General features: G+C 41.8%; 2 protein-coding genes across 4 annotated transcripts; one reads left to right on the top strand and one right to left on the bottom strand.

Annotated features, from left to right (window-relative positions):
* Positions 1-1,905: 1,905 nt before the first annotated feature.
* Positions 1,906-14,288, top strand: ssbp3b (single stranded DNA binding protein 3b). 2 transcript variants are annotated; one of them, XM_080833664.1, is made up of 18 exons: positions 1,906-2,039; positions 2,765-2,837; positions 2,966-3,027; positions 3,141-3,225; positions 6,391-6,480; positions 8,251-8,325; positions 8,539-8,598; positions 9,006-9,069; positions 9,251-9,312; positions 9,837-9,901; positions 10,110-10,158; positions 10,255-10,290; positions 10,532-10,583; positions 10,791-10,855; positions 11,137-11,209; positions 11,321-11,349; positions 11,489-11,587; positions 12,341-14,288. In XM_080833664.1, the coding sequence occupies exons 1-18, from the start codon at positions 1,984-1,986 to the stop codon at positions 12,368-12,370; spliced, it is 1,125 nt and encodes a 374-aa protein (XP_080689790.1). In that variant the 5' UTR covers positions 1,906-1,983; the 3' UTR covers positions 12,371-14,288. The 2 variants fall into 2 exon arrangements, with proteins under 2 accessions (XP_080689790.1, XP_080689789.1); XM_080833663.1 differs by having other exon boundaries at positions 12,338-14,288.
* Positions 14,289-18,116: 3,828 nt separating this feature from the next.
* On the bottom strand, positions 18,117-21,634 carry dio1 (iodothyronine deiodinase 1). 2 transcript variants are annotated; one of them, XM_080832328.1, is made up of 5 exons: positions 21,147-21,634; positions 20,915-21,058; positions 20,561-20,760; positions 19,851-19,950; positions 18,117-19,340 (listed from the first exon to the last, which is right to left on the bottom strand). In XM_080832328.1, exons 1-4 carry the CDS (start codon positions 21,475-21,477, stop codon positions 19,885-19,887), a joined length of 741 nt encoding a protein of 246 aa, XP_080688454.1. In that variant the 5' UTR covers positions 21,478-21,634; the 3' UTR covers positions 18,117-19,340; positions 19,851-19,884. The 2 variants fall into 2 exon arrangements, with proteins under 2 accessions (XP_080688454.1, XP_080688453.1); XM_080832327.1 differs by having other exon boundaries at positions 18,117-19,239.
* Between the last annotated feature and the right edge of the window lie 442 nt (positions 21,635-22,076).

The following is a 22,076-nucleotide window of genomic DNA, read 5'->3' as shown; positions in this document are numbered from 1 at the left end:
TCATTTGAACCCTGGGGGATGCGGTAATATGCACAGACATTTTTGGCTAGATAAAATGCTGGTAAAATGCTTTAAAAAAAAATGTATACCCAGTCAGTTAACAGACCTTGTGTGACATGCTTGACTAATACAAATATTTGTAGTGCTATACCTAGATGGTTTTAGTGTGTATTCCAAAAGGCAGTTATAGGCAACACAATTAAAGAGTCTGGCAGAATCTTTTCCCTCTCCTGAACTCTGCCGACATGACTTGAAAGAACAATGTATTCATGATAACCACATTATCTCAGAATGACTATATGTAAATACTCTCCCTGGTATGCAGATATATGCCTTTGCACAGAGAGTATTTTCGGCAGTGTTTATTGATGCAGGACTATACGGTGAGGTTCAGGGGCCTCTACAGAGGCCCTGGAACATGGCAGTCATAGTGGATTTAGACTGGAGAGGTTACCATTTTTCAGGTGGTATGGGCCATTTGTTTGTTTTTGTATATGTAGGAAATGTATCACTCAGAATTCCACAGTATCTTCGACTCCAATCAAATGGGCCTTAGTAGGTGATTTGCAGACCACTGCAGTCAGGCCTGTGGAGGATTCTGTACTATTGTTTACGTAGCCTACCCCCTAGTGGCTGAATATAAAATGATATTTAGCAGGAGTCTGCCTTGGAGGAGGTTTACTATAGTTATTAAGCCTGTTGGGAAAATGTCAACCCAGTTCAGGCCTTTAAAACTCGCTTTAGCATGCGTTGTCACAACATTTTTGTATTTGGGACCAGCTGTGGTTTTAGTCAACATTACGTGAGTCAGCAGTTAGGTATTGAGACCTAACAGTAATACATTTAGGGCAGGATCATCTTTTGTCTAAATATGTTGATTTTACTATGCCAATGTCAATGCTAATGCCAACGAATAGATGGTAATAATTATTATATTTCATAGGCGGTTGGAGAAATAGTTATTTGGCAGAATTATGACATTTAGGCCATGTATAGGGTTCGTAGACCATCCCCTGGTCATCGTTCTCTTCTTTTGCCTTCGACAGAAGCATGCATAATATCGTCGAAATCACGCACGGTAATTTCCTCTCATTTAGTGTGACAAACTGAAAAGTAACTGGTTGAACTAGACGCAACTGTGTTTGCTGACATTGTAGGCGTGCTTGGCTATATGTCGGTTTCAAGGAACCCTTAAACCCAGTCCAAAAGCCCAACCAATGAGAAGGCCTTCACACTGTGGTTTGCTCCCTAAGAAAATACATCTGTCGTTCTAGAACTGGAGATTTCATCTTGCATGCGTCTGTACCAAAAACGTTTAAACCACCAGTTAAAAAAAAACATAGCAATGCAATATCTGATACTGTTACATTTAAGAGGCTTGCTGTTAACATGGTGTCAAGTTTTCACACATGCCGCATGCCTTTTCTGTGTAAATGGCCTATACATGTAGCAAGATTAAAACGTTCCACCTTGTCAACTCAAATGCAACACTGTAACGTGGCCATGCTTTCTGAAGGTTCTATCGAAAATTGCATAATCATTTATCTCGTTTGTAATAATTACTAAATGGCGAAAAATAAGGGTCACTGTCTCATAGGTTTATCGATGCAAAATAGCTATCCTTACAATAGTGCTTCGTAATACAAAATTCCAAGCTACAAACCGAGATAAAAACAGATACGTATCCACGTTGGTGGCTATCACAAGAGTAGAGGGTGTTCTGCAATTTTCAAGCTACCATTGTGGGGTTGGACATGGTGAATGACGTCATTCCATTAAGGCAGGACTTCGGGGAATTATTGTGCTCTCATTGGTAATTAAATTTGCCAGTCAGCGTGTACCCATCCCTTACCAGGCTCGGTTGAGACTCAACCGCTTTCCTTGTTGAGCCTGCGGCGGCCGAAGCCGAGACAAACGTCTTGATAGATGGATTTTAGGGTATAGCGAAAAAACAACAACGCGGGCGAGCTTTTACAATTAATTATGTTTTCCAAAGGCAAAGGCTCCGTTGTGCCATCGGATAACCAGGCACGCGAAAAGTAAGACTTTCCTTTGTTTCCCGATCTATTGTGTTGTTGCTTGTGTGATTTTTCAGGACTGGTTGTTGCCTGCGGGGCGACTACCAGCAGTGAGGAATTGAATGTACCGCCCTTTCCATTCGCCATTCTATTAGGTTCCTGGTTTTAGTATTTATCGCCATCAATAACGCTAAATGCACTAAACGTTTAAAATATGTTTGTTGTCAGGCGAATATGTTGTTGCACAATTTAACGCCGTTGACTACTACGCATGAAATGTTTTTATTTGGGCTGCGCAGTTAAACGTTTTTTCTCTCTCGTAAACATCATAGCCCCTATCTGAGCGGGAGTGGAAGCAGTTTTTTTTTATCAGAATGGGCAAGTTCTTAGATAAGTAAACAGTAGTAGGCTATACTGTAGTAGGCTACACGGTTTCGTGTCGTTATAAGTAACCTCATGTATTCGAACCCTGTCGTTTCTACCACATTTTAAATGCATTGTTTGTGTACACAAGTGGGCAATCATTGTTGTAACCACATTGATAAAATGACTCAAAGTTGTATGCAGTTGGTCAGTCTGTTGAGCCTTCGGAAACAAGACATGATTGCAACTTTAGAAGGTGCAGGACACTTTTAGAATAGCACCACCACACTTGTCATCTGCCCCCCCCCCCCCCCCCCCCCCCATCAGGTATATTTGCCTATGTAAACTCATTCCTTCATATTCTTTCCTCACTTGTTACCCAGGTTAGCGTTGTACGTCTACGAGTACTTGTTACACATAGGAGCACAGAAGTCGGCACAGACATTTCTGTCAGAGGTAAGACATGCTGTAAATGCTTGATATCTTTAATTTTGAAATGCTAAATTTGTGCAGCCTATGGTGCTTTACGATCCAGGACTTACAAAGGTGCTGAATGTTCAATATGCCATGAATGTGTGTTTCAGATCAGATGGGAGAAGAATATCACATTAGGCGAACCTCCAGGCTTTCTTCACTCATGGTGGTGGTAAGTCCCAGATTACACTGTTTCTGTCATTGAGTGGTGCGTTTTGTATGATATGATATTTTATATCACAATACACCAACTGATTCCCTCTCCAACATTGTTCTTCTCTATAGTGTTTTCTGGGACTTATACTGTGCCGCTCCAGAGAGGAGAGAGAACTGTGAACACTCAAGTGAAGCAAAGGCCTTTCATGACTATGTGAGTACTGCTCAATTTTCCGGAAACTGGAGGTGAAGGTGGGAGTTAAGAAGGTTGAGTGATTGGGGAATACCACGACGGCAATCAGCCAGAATTGAATCCAACAACACTGATTCAAATCTCTATCAGAATTCAGCGGTGACTATGAACCACATTGTCTCGTCACATTAGGAGCCTATTATGTCTAAAATGTAGATGAAATTACTGAAATTAATAATTGTGTATTATATAGGCCGTGCTCAAACACACAAAGCATTTTAAATGAGCCATTATGGTTTAATTCTTGCTGGTAGATGATAGTAAATGACTTCAATTTCAACAATTGTGTTGCTTAAAGAGGCCTAGGGAGCAATATTGTGGCGTTGTGTCCAGGAGGATATTTAGTAGTAATAGCCCCTGGGTGAAGGGTTTATTATATCTCATCATTTCAAAATGCCCTATTTCATTTGTTAGCTTTTCTCTTTGGTTCTTTTCAGTATTGATAGATGTCTAAGATAGTATGAATGTCTGTGATAAACTCTTTATTTGTCAAAGTGGCCATATCACAGTCATTTTGATTATATATAGAATTCCTGCGGTAGTAAAATTGATGTATTGAACTGGACAATACTGTAATGGTGGAGTTTTGATAGCCATAGAAACAAGTCCAGGTGGAGTGGTCTGGTAGAGTGAATGACATGTTGGGTGTCAGCTATAATGGACTATGTCATCCATTCAGAAGTTGTATGTGTGTATTCAGATTGTGGTGAAGCACAGAAATCGTTTCTTTTAGTTTCATCTGATGTTTACCCTCTTTCGATGTTGCTCAGTTTGGCATGTGTTCGCACTTGAGAATTCTCTCCTCCTGGGCTTTAAACTGCATCCACATGACACCTTGTCTACCCGTTTACCGTTTGAGAGGATAGGGAGAAGTACAGGGGCATCTTGGAAAGAGCTGCTGACGTCAAGAACTTTAAGGTTAAACACTCTGTCAATCTCTGGGTCACTGCCGGGGACAAAGCTCCATGTCCTTGGTGAGTTTGGTGCCTAGGACTTTGTCAGAAGCTGTCAGCTTTCCCTTCTGAGAAGAGCTACGGTAGTTCAGCTCCAAATACCATCATAACTGGAAATAGCCGAGTCTGGATGATGATAATAAAAGCTAAAAAGCAGCACTCTGTCTATGCATGTCATTTCGCTGACATTTCAGACACTGCGCACAGGTTAATGGTCTGTGTTAAGATGTCAAAATGCTGTGCTGTTTGAAAAGCAATTGTCTATAGCAAACTACCTGGCCTTCAACCTTACTTCAGCCACAGCATTACGTTGCTTTCACAGCAGGACAACACACACACACACACACACACTTCCTTTGACTCATTGAGTGTTGAAGGGAATCCACCCATATAGTCTTTAGGCTGTCCAACAAAAAGAAGTCATCCAATCCCTATGTGGGAATCACAAGTAGCTTGTAAAAGGAGTCTTTACAATCCATGGTGAATGAAATAATTAGAGACATGAAAGATCTGGTATGGCAATTTTCAACATTCATTTACACATTTGGCCATAAAAGTGCTTACTCCATTTAATCACAACATAAAGTGTCGGCATTACATTCACTGCAAATGAATGAACTGCTTGGATCTGCTTGTGTAAACATATATCAGTAATTACTCTGTTTTGTCTAATTAGTGTGTTTGATTTTGTTCAAGGGTATTGTGTAGCTGTGTTCATGAACTTAGTCTCTTTGCTCTACTCTAGTAATATTTACATGTAAAAGAACAGCAGCGTGGTGAAATTGAGAGCATTTTGGTGATCGTTGGCTACATTTTCAGTCCACACTGATTCCTGGTGACTGCCTCTTTGTAATGTCTTCAATACAAGCCCTTTTGTTTTTAAAGAACATTTAAAAAAAGAAAAAAGTTCTGTCAGAAGCGCACCCTTACTAACCAACCTTAACCACAGCCTTTGAACTGAGTTGTGTGTCCTGTGGTAGTTTCCTAGTGAGCAGTGACCATGCTGTGAATCCTGCTAGCCTGCTTGCTATTGGCGTTTGACTAGGGCCCTGTCTTTGTTCCCAGCGGTAGACGGCTCAGTCAGGTTTTTGAGCTCGGCGTTCCCTTGAGGGTGGGGGAGGTGGCTGCAGCCTCGTGAAGCGGAGGCCATGTTGCATTCATGTTGCGTTGCAGGGATACTCCCCCTCTGGCCCCCGTGGCGTAAGAGAGAGTGATTGATGGCTGTCAAGGAGCTGAGGGACAGATTGCAAGGGGAGGAGAGTGACAGATGCTCAGTGGAGGTTGTGGTGGTGGTGGTGGAGAAGAAGAAGAAGGAGCTAGAACAAAGAGTGGCTTCAGTATAGTGGTGGGATCTTTCAAATGAGAAGGCAGGATTCCCTCTCCGTATGGTACATTTCTGAAATAAAGAGTACACACTGCAGAGTATGAGCGTGTTTAGCATGGAGTAGCTACGCTGAGCAGAACCATGTCCGTTTAAAAAACAAACAATAGTGTATTGACAGATGTACATAAAGCATAGGATTTGTCTGTGTTGTAGTGGTTTTTGAGAGGTTGGTTTTGTCTTAAATACACTGTCAGAATCTGGGGGTATGGACTTGACTAGAAGAAGCGCTCACAGGCCTTCCTTCGCTCCCTGTTGTGGTATTTCACAAGGACTGTGAACAGCCTCTCCAGGATATATGGAGAGAAGGTGTGAGCAAGACTCACCCGTTCAGTGGCAGCACGGCATTGTTTTTCAAGTGTTTACTCTCATTTTAATACGCCATCTTAGTTTACTGTCCAGAGCGTCTTTTTGGGGGATTTCACAGCAGGCATTAGTGTGCCCTAAGTGCTCTCAATTCAACAGGAAAATGTCCAATTACTGCCCAAATAAACGATCAGAAACTAATGATGACTGTAAATTAAATCTGGGACATACAGGGAAATGGTCCTCGGTGATACGGCTCTAAGTGCTTGTGTTGTTCAGGGACTGTACAAGCTGTGTATCGTTAGATGAGCTGCTGTGATGATCCTCAGTGAAAACAATTCTCACGGTGTTCAGCACTTTCCCCACACTCTGTTTGGGTGTGCTGTACATGCTGTGCTACACAGTGCAGTTCATTTTGTAGTTGTATTTTGTTTGGCTTTTAACCTTTGACCTTTGACAGCATGTTTGACCTTTTAATCTCTACAGAGTGCAGCAGCCGCCCCCAGCCCCGTCTTGGGCAATATGCCCCCGGGAGATGGCATGCCCGGAGGACCTATGCCACCGGGATTCTTTCAGGTCAGTTTCCAGTGTGTGTGTGTGTGTGTGTGTGTGTGTGTGTAGTGTGTAGTGTGGAGTGTGTGTGTGTGTGTGGAGTTCATGCAGAAACAATCTACCAGTCTGCAGCTTGTCTAGAGCGCATTAATGAGATTACTGCTGTTGAGACCGTACCCATCCTCGACTACTTATTCTCACTGAATTGAACTGGTTATTGGTGTTTAGGAAGTGCCTCTCTTAGTAAATAATAGTTTTAAATCAATACCTAGATTTTGGATGAAATCCCTGTCGTCAGAGGCATCTCTGTTTAGTAGCAGTCTGGGTGTCAAAGAGGCTTGTTTAAGGCATACCTGCCTTTTGAAATGTATTTGCAATCAGCAACATTCACATTAACCTATGGCACAGCAGCATCTTCCTGTGTTATTTTAAGAATCAAGTAACCCAGTGATTTGTCTTGTAGGGCAGTGGATCTGTGCTCGTTATGTGAATAATTCTCAGGTTACTTAAGCGTGTATAGCTTTGTTTTCATGTTTGGGTAGAGGAAGATGGAGTGTTTCTGTCACATGTGTATGTTGGTGCTAAAAAGGTTTTTTTTTTAAATATCACATCAATCACACAATGTTAAGAACGCTACCTCATTTAAACCTTACGTATGAATGTATTTTATTACCAAGTATGTTTGCCATACTTCAGGTGAATGTTGCTTCAGTAGTTGCATTGTGTGTCTTTGTTTGTATGGTGTGACAATCGTGCAAGGTAACAAGTGTTATGTGATGTGTGGTTTGTTAGCTTTTAGACTTCCTAAAGCGCTGTGTGTTTAACATTTCAAATAAATGAGCACACTATCTGGATACCTTTTCTTTAATGCACATATTTAGAACATGAGCACCTTAAAGATTTGCATGACGTCTGCCAGATGAATTCTAATGTTGGAAAAGGTAATTGATAAAGCTTTTCGTTTTTCCTGAGCGGTCATCGCAAAGCATGTGACGAGGGTCAGGTGAGGTCAATGAGGATAACTGGTTGACCTCACCATCATCACTTTGTCAGTGGCTGTCAACAGACTGCCTATGAGGTCAACAGTAATGTTAGCTGAACTAAGCAGGTCCTCCGATTGCAGTTTAGCTGACTTGGCAAACCGCTAATAGGTTAATAGATGCTGTGGCTAAAATGTGCCTGACAGTATTAGTGTGCACTATCCTGTACCCTGCACACACAGAGTGTAGCTGCAGGTATGAAATTAAACAAGGAGAGAGTGGATATAGTGCGTTTCATACAACGGGGAGACGGCGAAAGTAATTTGAGACATTTATTGTAATTTGAGCTTTTTATGAACTGATTTATATACACAGTTGGAGTGGACCGTGGCTATGAGGATCACAGTGTTGTCCTCTATATTACCATGAAATCACAGATTGTGTAAGCTTTTGAAAGAAAAATCAAATGTATCTTAAGCTAGAATGAACTGTTCGTATATTCATGGGCACTGCAAATGTGGTGTCCTAAATAGAAGTGAAGCGGTTATATTGGACTAGTGAAAGCTTCCTCTGTCTGGTTAGGCCTGCTCTGTTTTGCTCTATTTCAGTTGCTCTCGCACAACCCAGTTTCACAGCACTCCACTCTTGCCACACCTGCTTTTATTAACCACTCGTCCATCCTGTGCGACTCGTCTCCACTCTACTCTACTCTTTATTATACCTGCTTGGTAACCCCCCCCCCCCTCTCTCTCTCTCTCTCTCTTTCTTTCTCTTGCCCACTCCTGCCATCTTCCTCTGTGCTGATCTGCTGCAGGGCCCCCCTGGTTCACAGGCATCTCCTCACGCTCAGCCTCCCCCTCCTAACAGTATGATGGGACCCCATGGCCAGGTACCCCAACTTGTCTTGCTCACGCCACTCCTTTGCTTCTTTAAATGTCACACACCCCTTTTCCAAATGTGCAGAAAAGCTTGACTGTTTGGTTTTTGGGTTTTGTCTATGTCCCAACATTCTCCACCTGTACTGGAGGAAGTATAAACAGTTTTTAAGTATTTTAAAACTACAGGAAGTATACAGGAAATGATTTTTCTTTTCCCTCCTCAGTCTTTCATGTCGCCACGCTTTCCTGGAGGCCCAAGACCCCCAATCCGCATGGGCAACGGGGTATGTGGATGTTTAGGATTGTGACGGTCTTTGGCCGTTTGTATTTAAGCCGTTTTGTAATCTCTTTGCTTTAAAGCAACACTATGCAGCAATATGCCACATTTCGCTCTATGATGAACCACCAGTGAAATAAGCTCCCACAGCATGACACCAACTCTTATCACCAAAATACACCAGTTAGCATGCCAGTAAGACTTTACCGGAGCAGCTGTGCTGTTGTTGGTGTTGGCAAGAATATTGCATCACTTTTATTGGAAGTAATCATGTCAGTGTTAGAGACAAAGTCCTTGCTGTTACTGTAATGAAATAAGCTCTCTTTGAAAAGAATAATGGTCATTTCAGCTCCAAAACCAAAGCAGTTCCCTTAAGCTGTCCTTAATGTGTGTCCCCTGCCTGTGTTTCGACAGCCTCCTGGAGGTGTACCCACTGCCCAGCCTATGCTCCCCAACATGGACCCCATGCGAATGCAAGGTTGGTTTGAGGAGTTGAGCAAGTGGGTTTGATTGCAAGCTCATTGTTGATGACGATGATGTCTCCCCTCTGGAGCTTAGTTTGTCTGCCTGCTTCCTCTGAGCTGTGTGTGTGTGTGTGTGTGTGTGTGTGTGTGTGTGTGTGTGTGTGTGTGTGTGTGTGTGTGTGTGTGTGAAAGCAGGAGGGCCAATGCAGAGGATGAACAATCCCAGAGGAATGGGCCCCATGGGACCGGGACATCAGGTAAAATCCTAAGTTAATTTCCACCACTGGGTCAAACAGGTTTACTGCAGCCCTACCGCAATGGCCCATGCCAACGCACACAGGAGGATATTCTTCCATGTGTTGCATTACTAAATCAGGACAAGGAAGTGCATGAGAAACTGCAATGATAACTGGTGATAACTGGAGCTATTGCTTGAGTATTAGGACCCCCTCATGACATGGAACATTTGTTATTATTACAGTCACTATATTCATCATTCCACCCTTCTTCAAAGCTTGTGATTTGGCCCTACTGACAAACTACAGCCTGAATTCCAGTCCATTCTGACATTGTAGGTCCACTGGGAATAATTCAGTGCCAGAATGATCACTGAGTTCCATAATCTGTAACACAACAATAGCGCTGAAGTTCGAACATTCACATACTGTACTTGAAAAGCTGCAAGTCATGTGTATTCCTTTCTGGTTGTACGATTTTAAATGTGGGGTAACAAATGTTTGTGAATGTACAAAGGATTGTAAATATTTGGTTATTTTTGTAGAATTTTGGCGGCGGCATGAGACCTCCACACAACGCAATGGGCCCTGGCATGCCAGGAATGAACATGTAAGACCACAAACAAATACAATTTTGTACTCCATGAATTATTGTCCTCCTGTTGGATTTGCTGTGGGTAGAGTACAGATAACTTTACTTGAGCTTTAACTTTACTTTAGATTGATATTATAAATGATAAACTGATATTATACAAGGTGTGGTGTATTTTACTCCATTTGCAGTAGGTGTTCATAGTCTGATTTCTGTTGTTTTGTAGGGGACCAGGAGGTGGGAGACCACCATGGCCTAACCCTAACAATAACAATGTGAGTTCACCTGATACAGATTGCACCTTGTCACTCAGGCCAAAAATTGGTCCTGTTGTTTAGTTTTAGGTTAAAATGTTGTGTTTTGGATTTCAGATGCCTTATTCATCGCCCTCTCCTGGCAACTATGGGGTAAGGCAACAATTACTACTAAGCATTATTTGAAATAGTACTGAGTCCTATGCACAGCACACAGAGGACAGGCATGTTACAGTTGGAAGGAATACACAGATGAGGAATTATCAGATAATTGTGCTTGCAGCGTATGCCACTGTGAATACAGAGTATTGTGTCTTTAAATCTGTATATCTGCATTTCTCATCTTGTTGAATCTCTCATTGACCTCCATCCTTTCTTTTCTGTTCGCAAACAGGGGCCTCCGGGTGGAGGACCTCCTGGAACTCCCATAGTGCCCAGCCCTGCAGGTAGTGGCCCCAGCATAGACGCACACACAGACACACAGACACACAGACACACAGACACACAGACACACAGACACACAGACACACAGACACACAGACACACAGACACACAGACACACAGACACATTATCCCACTTTGCTGGGGGGTCATATTTGACTTCAGAGCTGGTTTTCACTTTTTTTTTTCAATTTGATTTTGTAACCCTACAGACTCGAATAATTCCAGTGAAAACTTGTATACCATGGTGAACTCTGGTCCAGGCAACAGAACGAACGTAAGTTAGATGACGGTTTATACATTCTCTACGCCTGTGTGGGTATCTGGATGTTTGTACCGTTTTGTGGACTCCGCTCCTTAAAGCTCATGGTTACCTCCTGAGTGTCTTAAGAAAAAACTGTCTGAACTTCCTAAATAATTCATTCCTGCAGTTCCTTCATTTAACGCCTTTTGGTTAGTCCCCCTCCCCCTTGGTCAGACTGGATGTGTCCTTGTGCTCTCTGTATCTCCACCCTGCTGGTCATTCCAGACTGTATGAACTCATCTGTTTCTCTGCAGTTTCCAATAGGCCCAGGTTCAGAGGGTCCACTTGGAGCGATGGCAGGAATGGATCCCCTTCACCTGAATGGAGGTAACGCTAATTCAGTACAGCACCAATTGCTCATTGGTGCCAATGAGCTAGCTGTGTTGTTTGGCGACCTGTTTTGTGTTGTTGATTGAATCTGTTGTCCTCTGTTTTCAGGGTCAGGAGATTTGGATGGTCTACCCAAGGTGAGTATTTTATTTTGTGTATTTACATTTGTGTGTACAGAATATGTATTGCATTGTCAGTGTCATATGATTTGGAAATAAGGCTTCTTTTTGGATTGTCATTAGAAACTGAATTAGGAATGATTTATGTCCTCTGCAGAATTCGCCAAACAATTTAAGTGGCATGAGCAATCCATCTGGAACTCCGCGAGATGACGACGTAGGAGGCAGCTACCTTCATTCCTTCCAGAGCGAGAGTGTGAGTGTTCTAAATCCACTCCACTATTTAGTAGATAATCTGGGCTAGACCCAGGTTATCTGAACCAGATCAGTGTCAGTCTGATGCTATCTAGACTGATGCTGAGTTGCCAACGTTCAGTGCCGGGGTAAGAATCAGTGAGATTTTTACCAAATTTTTACCAAAACGGGTGTATTTTTGTTTTTAGTTTGATACATTGATGTCAATGGACTTTTTTTTTCATGGTAGGCAGGACATAAAAGTGTGCGTCTCAGACCAAAAGCATGTGATTTGGCTGACTGATGGTTTAGATTATTTGCAAAACTGTTTTCCTTTTGTCATTATGGGGCATGAGTTTAGAAGTTTTAAGCATAAGGCTGCAACAAAAATGTGGAAAAAGTGAAGGGGTCTGAATACTTTCTGAATGCACTGTGTGTCTGGACGCAACCTTGTTTCTAAACGAGTCTAATGCCTCATGACAGAGTAGCTCAGAGTTGAGGTGGCAGCAACTCAAACATACCAGTGCAATGGTGCTAGCGCTGGTGAGATTCTTTGTTAGCATGTGGACGTAGTCCTATTACAGATGATGTCATCCACATGCACTGCCATAATTGGAATAACACGCAATAATTGGCTTGATCTGCAGCCAACCTTTATGGTTAGACTATTGCTTTAACTTTTCAAACTAGATGCCAAGTCTTTGCACAATATGAAATTTGTTTGTATTTCTCACTGATGCGTTTTAAATAGAACTTGTTCTCCACTCTTCAGCAGTACTCCCCTTCCATGACGATGAGCGTGTGATGACCTGTCCACCCTGCCCTTGGAAACGCATAATTTGACCGCCATACGTAAATACTGGACATGACCAAATACAACTGCCGTAGGCCCCAAGTTTTTGTTACGTGCAGCGTGTTTTGGGGGGTTATCATTATATATTTTTTTTATTTCTGAAAAGGACTTTGCCATAAAGCTATGGACTTTCCTAATGTGACGACCAGTTTCTTGATGTGTTTTTTCTTTTTTTTGGGTCTGACGCCCCACCTACCAAGTGTACTTATGGAGTGTCAGCAAATGTTTTCCGCTGCAAAGTCTACAGCTGGATGCATGTCTATGTTTTTTTTTTTTTTATCACTGATTTTATTTGAATTTAACCCAAAATCCCCACTTCCCTGATATTTCCAACTTGTCATTGCCGGACTACAGCATGGCGGTAAGAGGACTAACTTCAGATCCGGAATCGCTAATATGTGGCCTTCAACTGTGTGTTATAGTTCACTCGCTTTTAGTTATTTTGTTTTAACTCTCCCCAACATGAAACCGAGAACAAAATGTCATAGTGACAGAATAACACCTTTCAATAGAAGCAATTACCGTTGTAAATGGTTTTTATTCTATATAGATATTTTTATCTTCAAGAATCTTCCATGCTGATAAGAATCGCACCATCTGAGAAGTTCCACGTCTTATAATAATGCTCTGCACTGATTTTAGCCTGACATTTTACGACTTTTTACGAGGTATGACTGCTGTGTTGTGAGGAGCACCCAAACTCTTAGGAACGACAGAGTATTGCCCTCCCTGTCTGCAAGTGTACTACCTACAAATCAGTTCCCTTAGATGGTGGCTGACTGTACCGGACCTAGGCCTGATGTGATCCGGTTCAGGACCTGTCAACTGCTGTGTTGTGGGCTGCTTTGAGTGCCCCCCAGTTCACTCCTCAGGTTTGCGAATCATCATCATCCTCCGCATAGGTGTGTGTCTGCGCCTGGTCCTCGCACGTCGTAGCAGCTCCATTTGTTGCATTGTTAGTGTAGTCGGGAGCTGATTTATTCAGGCAGTTATGCAGAGTATAATTAATGAGCCCCCTGATTATTTCCTTTGAACACCTTTTTGAAGTTAGCAGTAGCTCTGTAATCTCTGTCAGTAAGTGATAAGATTTTTTGAGACATTAAGTCAGATCTTTCTGCCATACTTTTGTTATCTCCACTTGGAACGTTTCATCCAACATCCACAAATATAGTGTAGGATATTTTTTAATTTATTATATTTATGTGAACAATTGATAATGCAGATGACTCCTTTTTGTTTTACGTTGTTGTTGTTGGATTGTCCCTCTTAAACCTGGTTTAGGGGAAAGGCCTGTGTGTATATAATTTTATGACTAAATTATATGTCTCCTTTCACATGGGTATTTTTTTCTTTCCTTCTTACTTTTTGGTCCCTTTTTTTCTGCTGGACGGTCACTGCATGCTTTAGCAATGAGATGCGTACATTAGTAGTAGAAAAAGGAAAACCCTAATCCTGAGCCAGGGCAGACCGTACAGATGTCCTTAGATGTAGAGGTTAAAGGGGAATTCTGTATTTTCCAGTTTGCATTATGAGTTGTTTGTATGAATTCTTTGTCACCAAACCTCAAAGTGAAAGCATACAGTAAATCCCATGATCCTGAAGGCCCAATAGGACAACCCAGAAAGCAGCTGGCTTCAGGACTGGATCCACGCCGCATCTTTGGCGGGTCCATTCCTAAATTAGCTGCAGTCTAGGGAACCAGGACATTATATATAAGGGGGGGAACATGGAACCTGGTTCTTAAATGGTAATGAAAACATAGACAGCATTTTTTTATTTTATTTTTGCTTTTGAACTGTCCTCTCTTTGCAATACTGTGCACTGTTCCTGATTCTGATTTATTGAACGTAAAGTATCTAAAACATTATTAAACCCATTTCTACTGCACTGGTTATAAACCCATCATTGTGTGTAATAAAAAAAAAAAAAGCATTTCAGAGACATCATCCTATAAAACAGTTTGACATCCTGTCTGTAATTGTAAAACATGGAAGCACCTGTCAAGTAGTAACACAAAGTGAAAACAAGAAAGATAATGAAGATCAATTCTTTAATTCATAGCAATCAACTCTCTAGGCACGTGTACTGTAAGAGCATTGGGCCTCATTCTCGACAGCAGTTGAGAAGACTTTAAGAAGGACTTCCTTCTGAACTCCACTTCGGTTGATTAAGGGAAACATTTGCCATTCTCCATAGTTTTCTCATCTTGGATTTCTTCTGAACTTCAGAAGACTTTCAGAACGCAAATAGGAGTCGTAACTCTGCCGGAATCTTCTGAAATGTGAGGATTGAGGAATGACATTTGAAAAAACTGTCCGTTTTAAAAGGGTTAACGGTTGAATTTGTGAGAACCCGTTGGTGATTGCGTTCACGTCAACTCTACATACATCCTCGGATTAAAATAATTATAATAATAATAAATACGATTTTTTTTATTTTCTATTTCTTATGTAAAGTAGTATTTATTGTTACACTAGGTCTCTATTCCTCGTAGCTTGACTGGTCTCTCCCTTGTACGTCGCTTTGGACAAAGGCGTCTGCTAAATGACTGAATGTGAATGTAAATGTACACGAACACTGCAAATGTACGTGAATAAATAAATAAACACTAAACCCAATCTCGTTTAAATAGCCATAGTGGAATAGAATGGACACATCCTGCAGTACCTCCTTACCGGTTAAGTTAAATGCGTTTTTTGCTCGCTTTCCGCACTTTCACTAGAATGCGCATCAATTTAAGAAACTAATCCGGAGGAACACAGCTGAGAAGACTTGAGCTGCTTATGAACGCATTTTCAAGTGTGCGGGAATGCGGCGGAAGCGTTTCCCTTTCGTTGTTTTTACGAAGTCACGTAAGTAACGTTTCAGAATAATTTCAGAAAATGAACGAGAATGAGGCCCATTGTATTTATGATTGCTTTATTGCCCTTTTAAAGTAATTTAACTTCTGGGGAGATATTGGCTAAAACACACAGATCAACTATGGCGTGTCTAAACTATTCTGGCTAAAATCCACAGATAAACCATGGCTTATCTATTCTAAGCCAAACCGCCTTCAAAGAATATTGAAGTATTATAGATTTACTGCATTTTACTTGACCTCTGATCCGTCACTCGTTATACACTGCGAACACTGAAGCCGTACAGAAGACCTGGGCCGTCTGAGTAGTGTGTGAGATGCAAGTGTCTGCGTGCGCGTCCCACAGGCAGCGGGTGGCCAGCATCAGCCCTTTCTGCCCCACGGGCCCCAGGTTCACGATGCACACCAGCCGGTACCGTGTCGGGCAGACGTTGCGGACCAGCCCTTTCAGCTCCGCGCTCAGCGCCAGCACCAGGGGCCCGACTAAGAGGCCGGTGGTGTAGCACACACCCTCTAGACGAGAGGCCAGGAAGTCCTGCACCAGCTGCGTGACGTGGGCCACCGGGAATCGCTCCTTGGGCTGGGCACAGCCAGTTGGCACCTGCAGATCACAACGTGGAGCATGTAAGAAGAGAGAGTTGGCCTTTTATGTTGACATGCTGAATGTTTTCCAATCATGAGACCTAGAACTTATTCTGCTGCTATGCCATAGACACAGGCCTCAGTGGGGGGCTGCGGTCTGACAAGATCATGGTATAGCCCCCACCCCACCTTCTCACTGCCAAACTAATGCACTGCCAAGCAGAGGTCAAACACATCAATCTGCGACTGTTAGAAGGAAGTCAGATGTTGTTTAAGGCTCTTTCAGACCTGGTCGTTTATGATTGGAATCGGCTTCCTTGCAGGGCCTCTGATGCCTCGCTTTGCTGCTAGTTTCTGTGCTGCCCGTTCCTGAAAAAAAAGCCATTCACAGACACACAAAGAAGATTTACCTTTCTATCCTTTGAGTCAGAAAGGCTACTAGCTGTGATATGAAGGTACGCAGCTGTAGCAGACCCCACACTGACCTTTAACCCCTTTGAGAACTTTTGAGCTGTGAGCAGGCCCTTCAGACTGATGAGCCCACGCTCCTGAGACTGTGGCTGGGCTTGTCTGGAGATCCGCCGGGTTATTATAGGCACAGACGGGGAGCCCTGGGGTTGAAACACAGCAAGACACTTAAGTCTCCACTCAACACACGTTCACTGTCAATTGGTTTTACCAGCATATTTCATTTCTTAAATGGTTGTTACTGACAGGAGCCAAACAGACTAATGTCATGAACAGAAAAGTCTGCTATCACACACCATTACTGGTCATATTTCTGTGGCAGATGAAAAAGAAGTGGTAAATTAGATGATGATCTGACAATGATGTACCTCAGTGAGGGCATGGCTGTCTCTGTCTTCCTTGTTTACTTTCACTGTGACGTGGCTCACTCTGCATGCCTTGGACCTGTCCATTTCTCAGCAACCTGTATGAATTAAGACATGGCAGAATGACAAAGTAGATGTGAAACTATTTTATTAATACAACAGTGAAATAGTACAATATGTACTAATTTTAATTTGGTAAAGTGTAGTTCATCAGGGGAAGCATGACTGAAGTCTAAAGAGCATGCTAGTATCTTCATGCAATGCCATTAAGATTGATATTTTTTCAAATACTTCCAGAACTAATTCAGCTCTGAATATGTTAAAGTTGAAGAGATATCATCTACTTTGACGATGCTGTTTGGTGGAGCGATAGAGAAAAGGTCCTACCTGTTGTTTGAGTTCACTGTGTGTTTGTGACCTGAGGATTTGGCTGATTTGTCTTACTCCTCCCTCTGCTCCCTCCCCTGCATGCTGTAACTGCCACACTTTGTCAACAAGACCTGGCAGTTTCCCCAAGCCTATCTCCCCAGTTGCAGTCTTACAGGGCAAGGCTTGACCAGTAGATCAAATCGAAGTTGAAAAGAAGGACATGCATCATAGTGTTGCCGTTAAAATAATAATGATACTATTCATTTAACTTGAGGGTTTTTTCCTGCTTCACACTGAAAGCCATGCACGCCTCATGGCTTGCTCAGGTCAGACCTATTGTTTTTGATGACAAGATTTAGCTTGGTAAAGCACAAGTCTAATAAATCTTTACGGGTTGCCTGAAAGTGTTTGAGGTTAATTTCATAGCAACGCTGAGCTGGTGCGTGTAGGAAGGTAGTTTCTGATTTTGCCATTTTGTTTCATATCAGTCAGAATTTAGAGGACAAAATTGTATTCCATAATCTCTGTTGTAAACCAGTTTGAGTTTTGTGCTCTGGTATACCCAATTGTCTTTAAAATTTTAATTTGCGTTTTTTCAGTACGCTACCACCCACTAAATCCTAACATACCAGAAGAGGACGCTGGTAAAGATATTTATGGGATGTGACTACATTGAACATGTCTAGGCCAATATTATAGGCATTTTCATTCTTTTTATGGGGCACCCTGTTCAAATACTGTGGCATTACTACTCATCTGAAAGGGTGAGGGTGAGGAGAGAATGTTTTATTTAGGAAAATGACATATTTTTTACAAATCTAAACCAGCTCAGTCTAAATTACAATGGCAAGGCCCTTTAACATACAAAATCCTTTTCTTCCTCTATAGCTCTTTCTATTATGTCTGCTCGGCTCAACCCGGAGTCCAGTGAAACTTCCCCTTTGATCAGCCAAAATAAATACATGGAAATAGACAACAGAAATATGACCTTTGAATTTATCAAGACATGGATCTTAGATTAGTGTTGTAAGGACAAACAGCGATATGGGTTTATACTTATTTATTAAAACATAGGTAATGTGTGCTGAACAATTGTGATATTAATGCTGTCTCATAACTTTGTACACAACCTACTATGGCGCCATCAGATTACAGTGACCCACAGGTTTACACTGACATCATCACATATCATACTAGTGATACAAAATCATGGGTGAACATTATCACACAATGTATACAAGGAAACACAGGTTGCATGTAGAGCCGATGTTAACTTTAGCATTGCAATTCAGTTAGAATATTACAACCCCTAGCCAGTGTGATAAATGTTAACATATGTGAATACAAGTTGGTGAATAATATAATATTATGGTAATGTATTTAATATTACTCGCATAGATACAATGAGCAAAACATGGCATGGTTAACAAAGAAAAACATCAGAGACTAAAAAGAAAAAAATATGTGACACCCACTCGCCCAGCATATTTTGGAAAACTGTTAATAGTAAACTTAATATTTTAATTATTTCATGGAACAGCTTTAATTTGAAAATGCAACCTTTTAGGCTATGTGTTTGATGCAAGGATTTCTAAAACAGTGTCAATGCAAACTGATTCTAATCAGATATGTATTGTAAAGTTGACATTCATGTCTTTAATGAGCCAAGTGTTCATTCTTTCTCTCCATTTAGTAAAACCAGATTAGGAGTTCTGCATATATTACGCAAGTAAATTCAACAGAAATGTCATCTCAAAAGGGTAATTAATGTGCCACTTCAATATAAATAGGGTGCGTAAGATGCCTGAAATATCTCCAATAATAAAAAGTACATTTATTCAGACTTTTAAACATCTTTGCTTTGCTCTTTTGTATACAACCCGAAGTACCAAACATGTGTTCATAAACAGAAAAGAAAAGTGTCCTCTTTACACGTCAATCACCAGCTCATGTTTTTAAACATCAGATTACAGAGGCCAAGGGTTTGATCTGTAGTCATCATAAACAGAACAACGAGACACTGAAATTCAAATGTTAAGCTGAGCACTACATCTTTCTGTCATGTTGATGTTCATTCATACAACTCTCCTAAACAAAGTGTTGTAAAAACTTTTTTTTACCTCTGCAAGAATTCTTTGCATCCCCTGAGCTATGTGACTGAAAAGATATGTGCCTCCCTGGAAAAGAAGGACAAAGCCACAGTAGAGTCACCAGCTTGACTTTAAGAGGTACCCCACCCAGGTTTAAGAGAACAACAGAGACCTTGAGGCCAGACTGCCTAAGATAAGGACAGAAAGTCCACAGATTTAATATTTGGGCAGTCACAACAGCTCTGGGATCAGGGGTTACATTGTTGGATAATTGTTTCTGTGGCTTAAAGGGTAGAGAAACCATGGGTTTGATTTCCTGGGAGCACACCCACTGATGGAACATATCTATCTATACTGTAAGTCACTTTGGATAAAAGTGTCTGGTACATCGCAATTATTATTGTTGTTGTTGTATCTTCAGACAGAATGAAGCAAAGATAAGTCTATCTTCTAATACATGGGTCACAGAGAACACAATATGCAGTAGACAGTGTGTGTGTGTGTGTGTGTGTGTGTGTGTGTGTGTGTGTGTGTGTGTGTGTGCAATGCACACAAAGTAGTACGACTAGAAAAATATTCCATGAATTCTGAATTGTGTGTATCCCCCCTCAGCTGTAAGTTTATTCTTTAACACAAGAAAGGCAGAGCAGGTTTAAGATCCCACACACTCGCCCCTGCGCTCCCTTCACATCACTTACCTTACAAACCACACAGAAGGATGGCCTCAATCTCCTACTTCATTTTCTGGAGTACTTTACGCACCTCCTGGGGATGATAACCAAAAGGGCCCATCCCTCCCTATAAACAATAGTCAAAGATGAATGTTTAAGTCACTATCCTGGTGGTTAAAATGTCATGTCCTGTGTAGGCTACTGTACTCCGGTCTTTTTTTATCGTTTTGATGTCAGTGTTTCAACAGTTGCTTATCAACAACATCATGAATGCACGGTGGGAATCTTAACTCATCATTTTAAGCTTCACTGAGATCAGAACAAATATCCAAAAAAGACCAAACACGAATTCGAAATTGGGAAACTAAACTGAAACTGGAAATGCCAGATTAGGCTTTTAATTTGAGTTGCCCTGTAGCTATTGCTTTACGGAATTTGTATTACCTTATACATAACAATATGACTCATTTACACTTTTTTTAACAGCCGGGGGGGTCAAATACTTCACCGACAGCATGTTTTGCATTTGTGCTTTCAATACAAACCCTTCCACCTATGTAGCTATACACCCCCGTTGACAGGATATGTGTGCGTGCAAGGGCTAGAGTAGCGTGACTAGATAAAATTCCTCAAAGTACAAGAGGGTGTAGTTAGTTCACGAACACTCTCACGCCATAAGAACTTTTTGCAGATACCGTATTGCCTAGCTGTCTTCGGTTCTGATCACGAATGCATACCTTATAGATTACATTGCCCCTCTGAAGAACATACAACCTCTCAGGCAATGCCCCGTATTTTGCAGCAGCGGGGTTAGTGATGTCATCAACCACAATAGAGCAAAGGGGATCCTCCTTGGCCAAGACCTGTGCTGCAGCCAGCCGATCGTCCACGTTTCTGTGTTGCTTCAGATCGATGTTGTTGTTAAAAGCCCACCCATCTGTCAAAAAGCAATAACATATTTTAGGGTGTATTTAAGTTTAACTGAAGTGTCAATGAGTAGCAATGCGAAGACAAGTCACATGTAAAAGGGCGTCATGCCCCGTGATTTTCCATTAGACTAGTGTTTGATGATAACAATGTAATCTGCCTACCTGTTGCGTGTGCTTCTGCAATGTAGACAACGAGAAAATCGGCTACATGGCTGAAGTCCTTGACGAGCTGTTTGAACTCGTCAAGTTTGAAGAGAAACGGGGGTCAGGTGCAACTTCCAAAACTGAGGACCAGTGGTCTGTTGTCTATAGAATAAACAAAAATAAACTATGAACAGCTACAAAACAGAAATGCATGGGCTAGGCCTACTCCTAAAATTGGCTAGAATCTCACCTTTGAGAAAGTTAAGGACTGTTGTTCTTTGTCTATCCATTGTGATAACTGTTGAATCAGGAGCCTTATGGCCAACAAATGCTTCTTCTCCCAGAGAAATCCATGTATGGGTCGCAACAGTTTTGACGAAAATCCAGCTCATAAAAGATGGTCCCCAGTCTTCATACTTAAATTTGGGGTTCTGGGGCATTGTTGTCCCCTCGCTTACTTTAATGATTATTTTCCTGGCTAAGCCCGGAAAAACCAACGATAGGACGGAGAGGACTGAAAATTGTATCATTGCCAAACACATAAGGCCGACAGCCTTCAGTAATGCAACGAAGCTTGCCATTGTAGTTGCTGTTCATCAGTGGCTTCTTGTCTGCAGTGCACGTCTTGTTCCGAGCACACATCTGGCTACTTTCCCCACGAGCGCCGTGGTTTTACTTCAGCTATCAACGCAACTTCCGTTTACACAACAGACTGGGCAAAGGTAGCCCGCAGCCCGTTTAAAGTAATGGGAAACAGTGGTGAATCCCTTACTCTCTCGTTGACCACGATAGCTATGGGAGGGGTTTCAATGTTACGAAGGTAGCTCTATTTTAACCTGGTTAGATCACCAGGGTAATTTATGTTGCAAATTAATCCTTGTTTTGGAGCAGGTTATGTTACGAGTTTCATCTGAAATCGGCTATAAAAAGACTGCTGTCCCCTCGCTGTCCACTACCAAATGGCATGAGTTTAACACATTCTCAGCTGAGGGAATACGTTATGAATGCAGAGTACTGGAGCCATATGTTGGTAAAGCCACAAAAAATAAGCCGTGCGCTTATAGTAGTGCAAACTGCAATTTGAGGTTGTATTATTGCCCCTCGTGGACCTACATGCATTCAGTTGGTTATGCAGAAAATCTGAGTAAGAATACTGTATGCCGTGCTATTGGCAAGGTGG

This window comes from Sprattus sprattus (genome assembly GCF_963457725.1).
Source record: "Sprattus sprattus genome assembly, chromosome: 2".
NCBI lineage: Eukaryota > Metazoa > Chordata > Actinopteri > Clupeiformes > Clupeidae > Sprattus > Sprattus sprattus.
Note: the sequence above shows the minus strand (reverse complement) of the source record. Positions and strands in the feature narration are given on the sequence as shown.

What these genes read in the sequence shown, in the direction of transcription:
- ssbp3b (XM_080833663.1), top strand. Translation starts at nt 1,984, where the DNA reads ATGTTTTCCAAAGGCAAAGGCTCCGTTGTGCCATCGGATAACCAGGCA. An exon ending in TTTCTTCACTCATGGTGGTG is followed by an intron (nt 3,028 to 3,140) that starts GTAAGTCCCAGA and finishes TCTTCTCTATAG; the next exon opens with TGTTTTCTGGGACTTATACT. An exon ending in TCCCCTTCACCTGAATGGAG is followed by an intron (nt 11,210 to 11,320) that starts GTAACGCTAATT and finishes CTCTGTTTTCAG; the next exon opens with GGTCAGGAGATTTGGATGGT.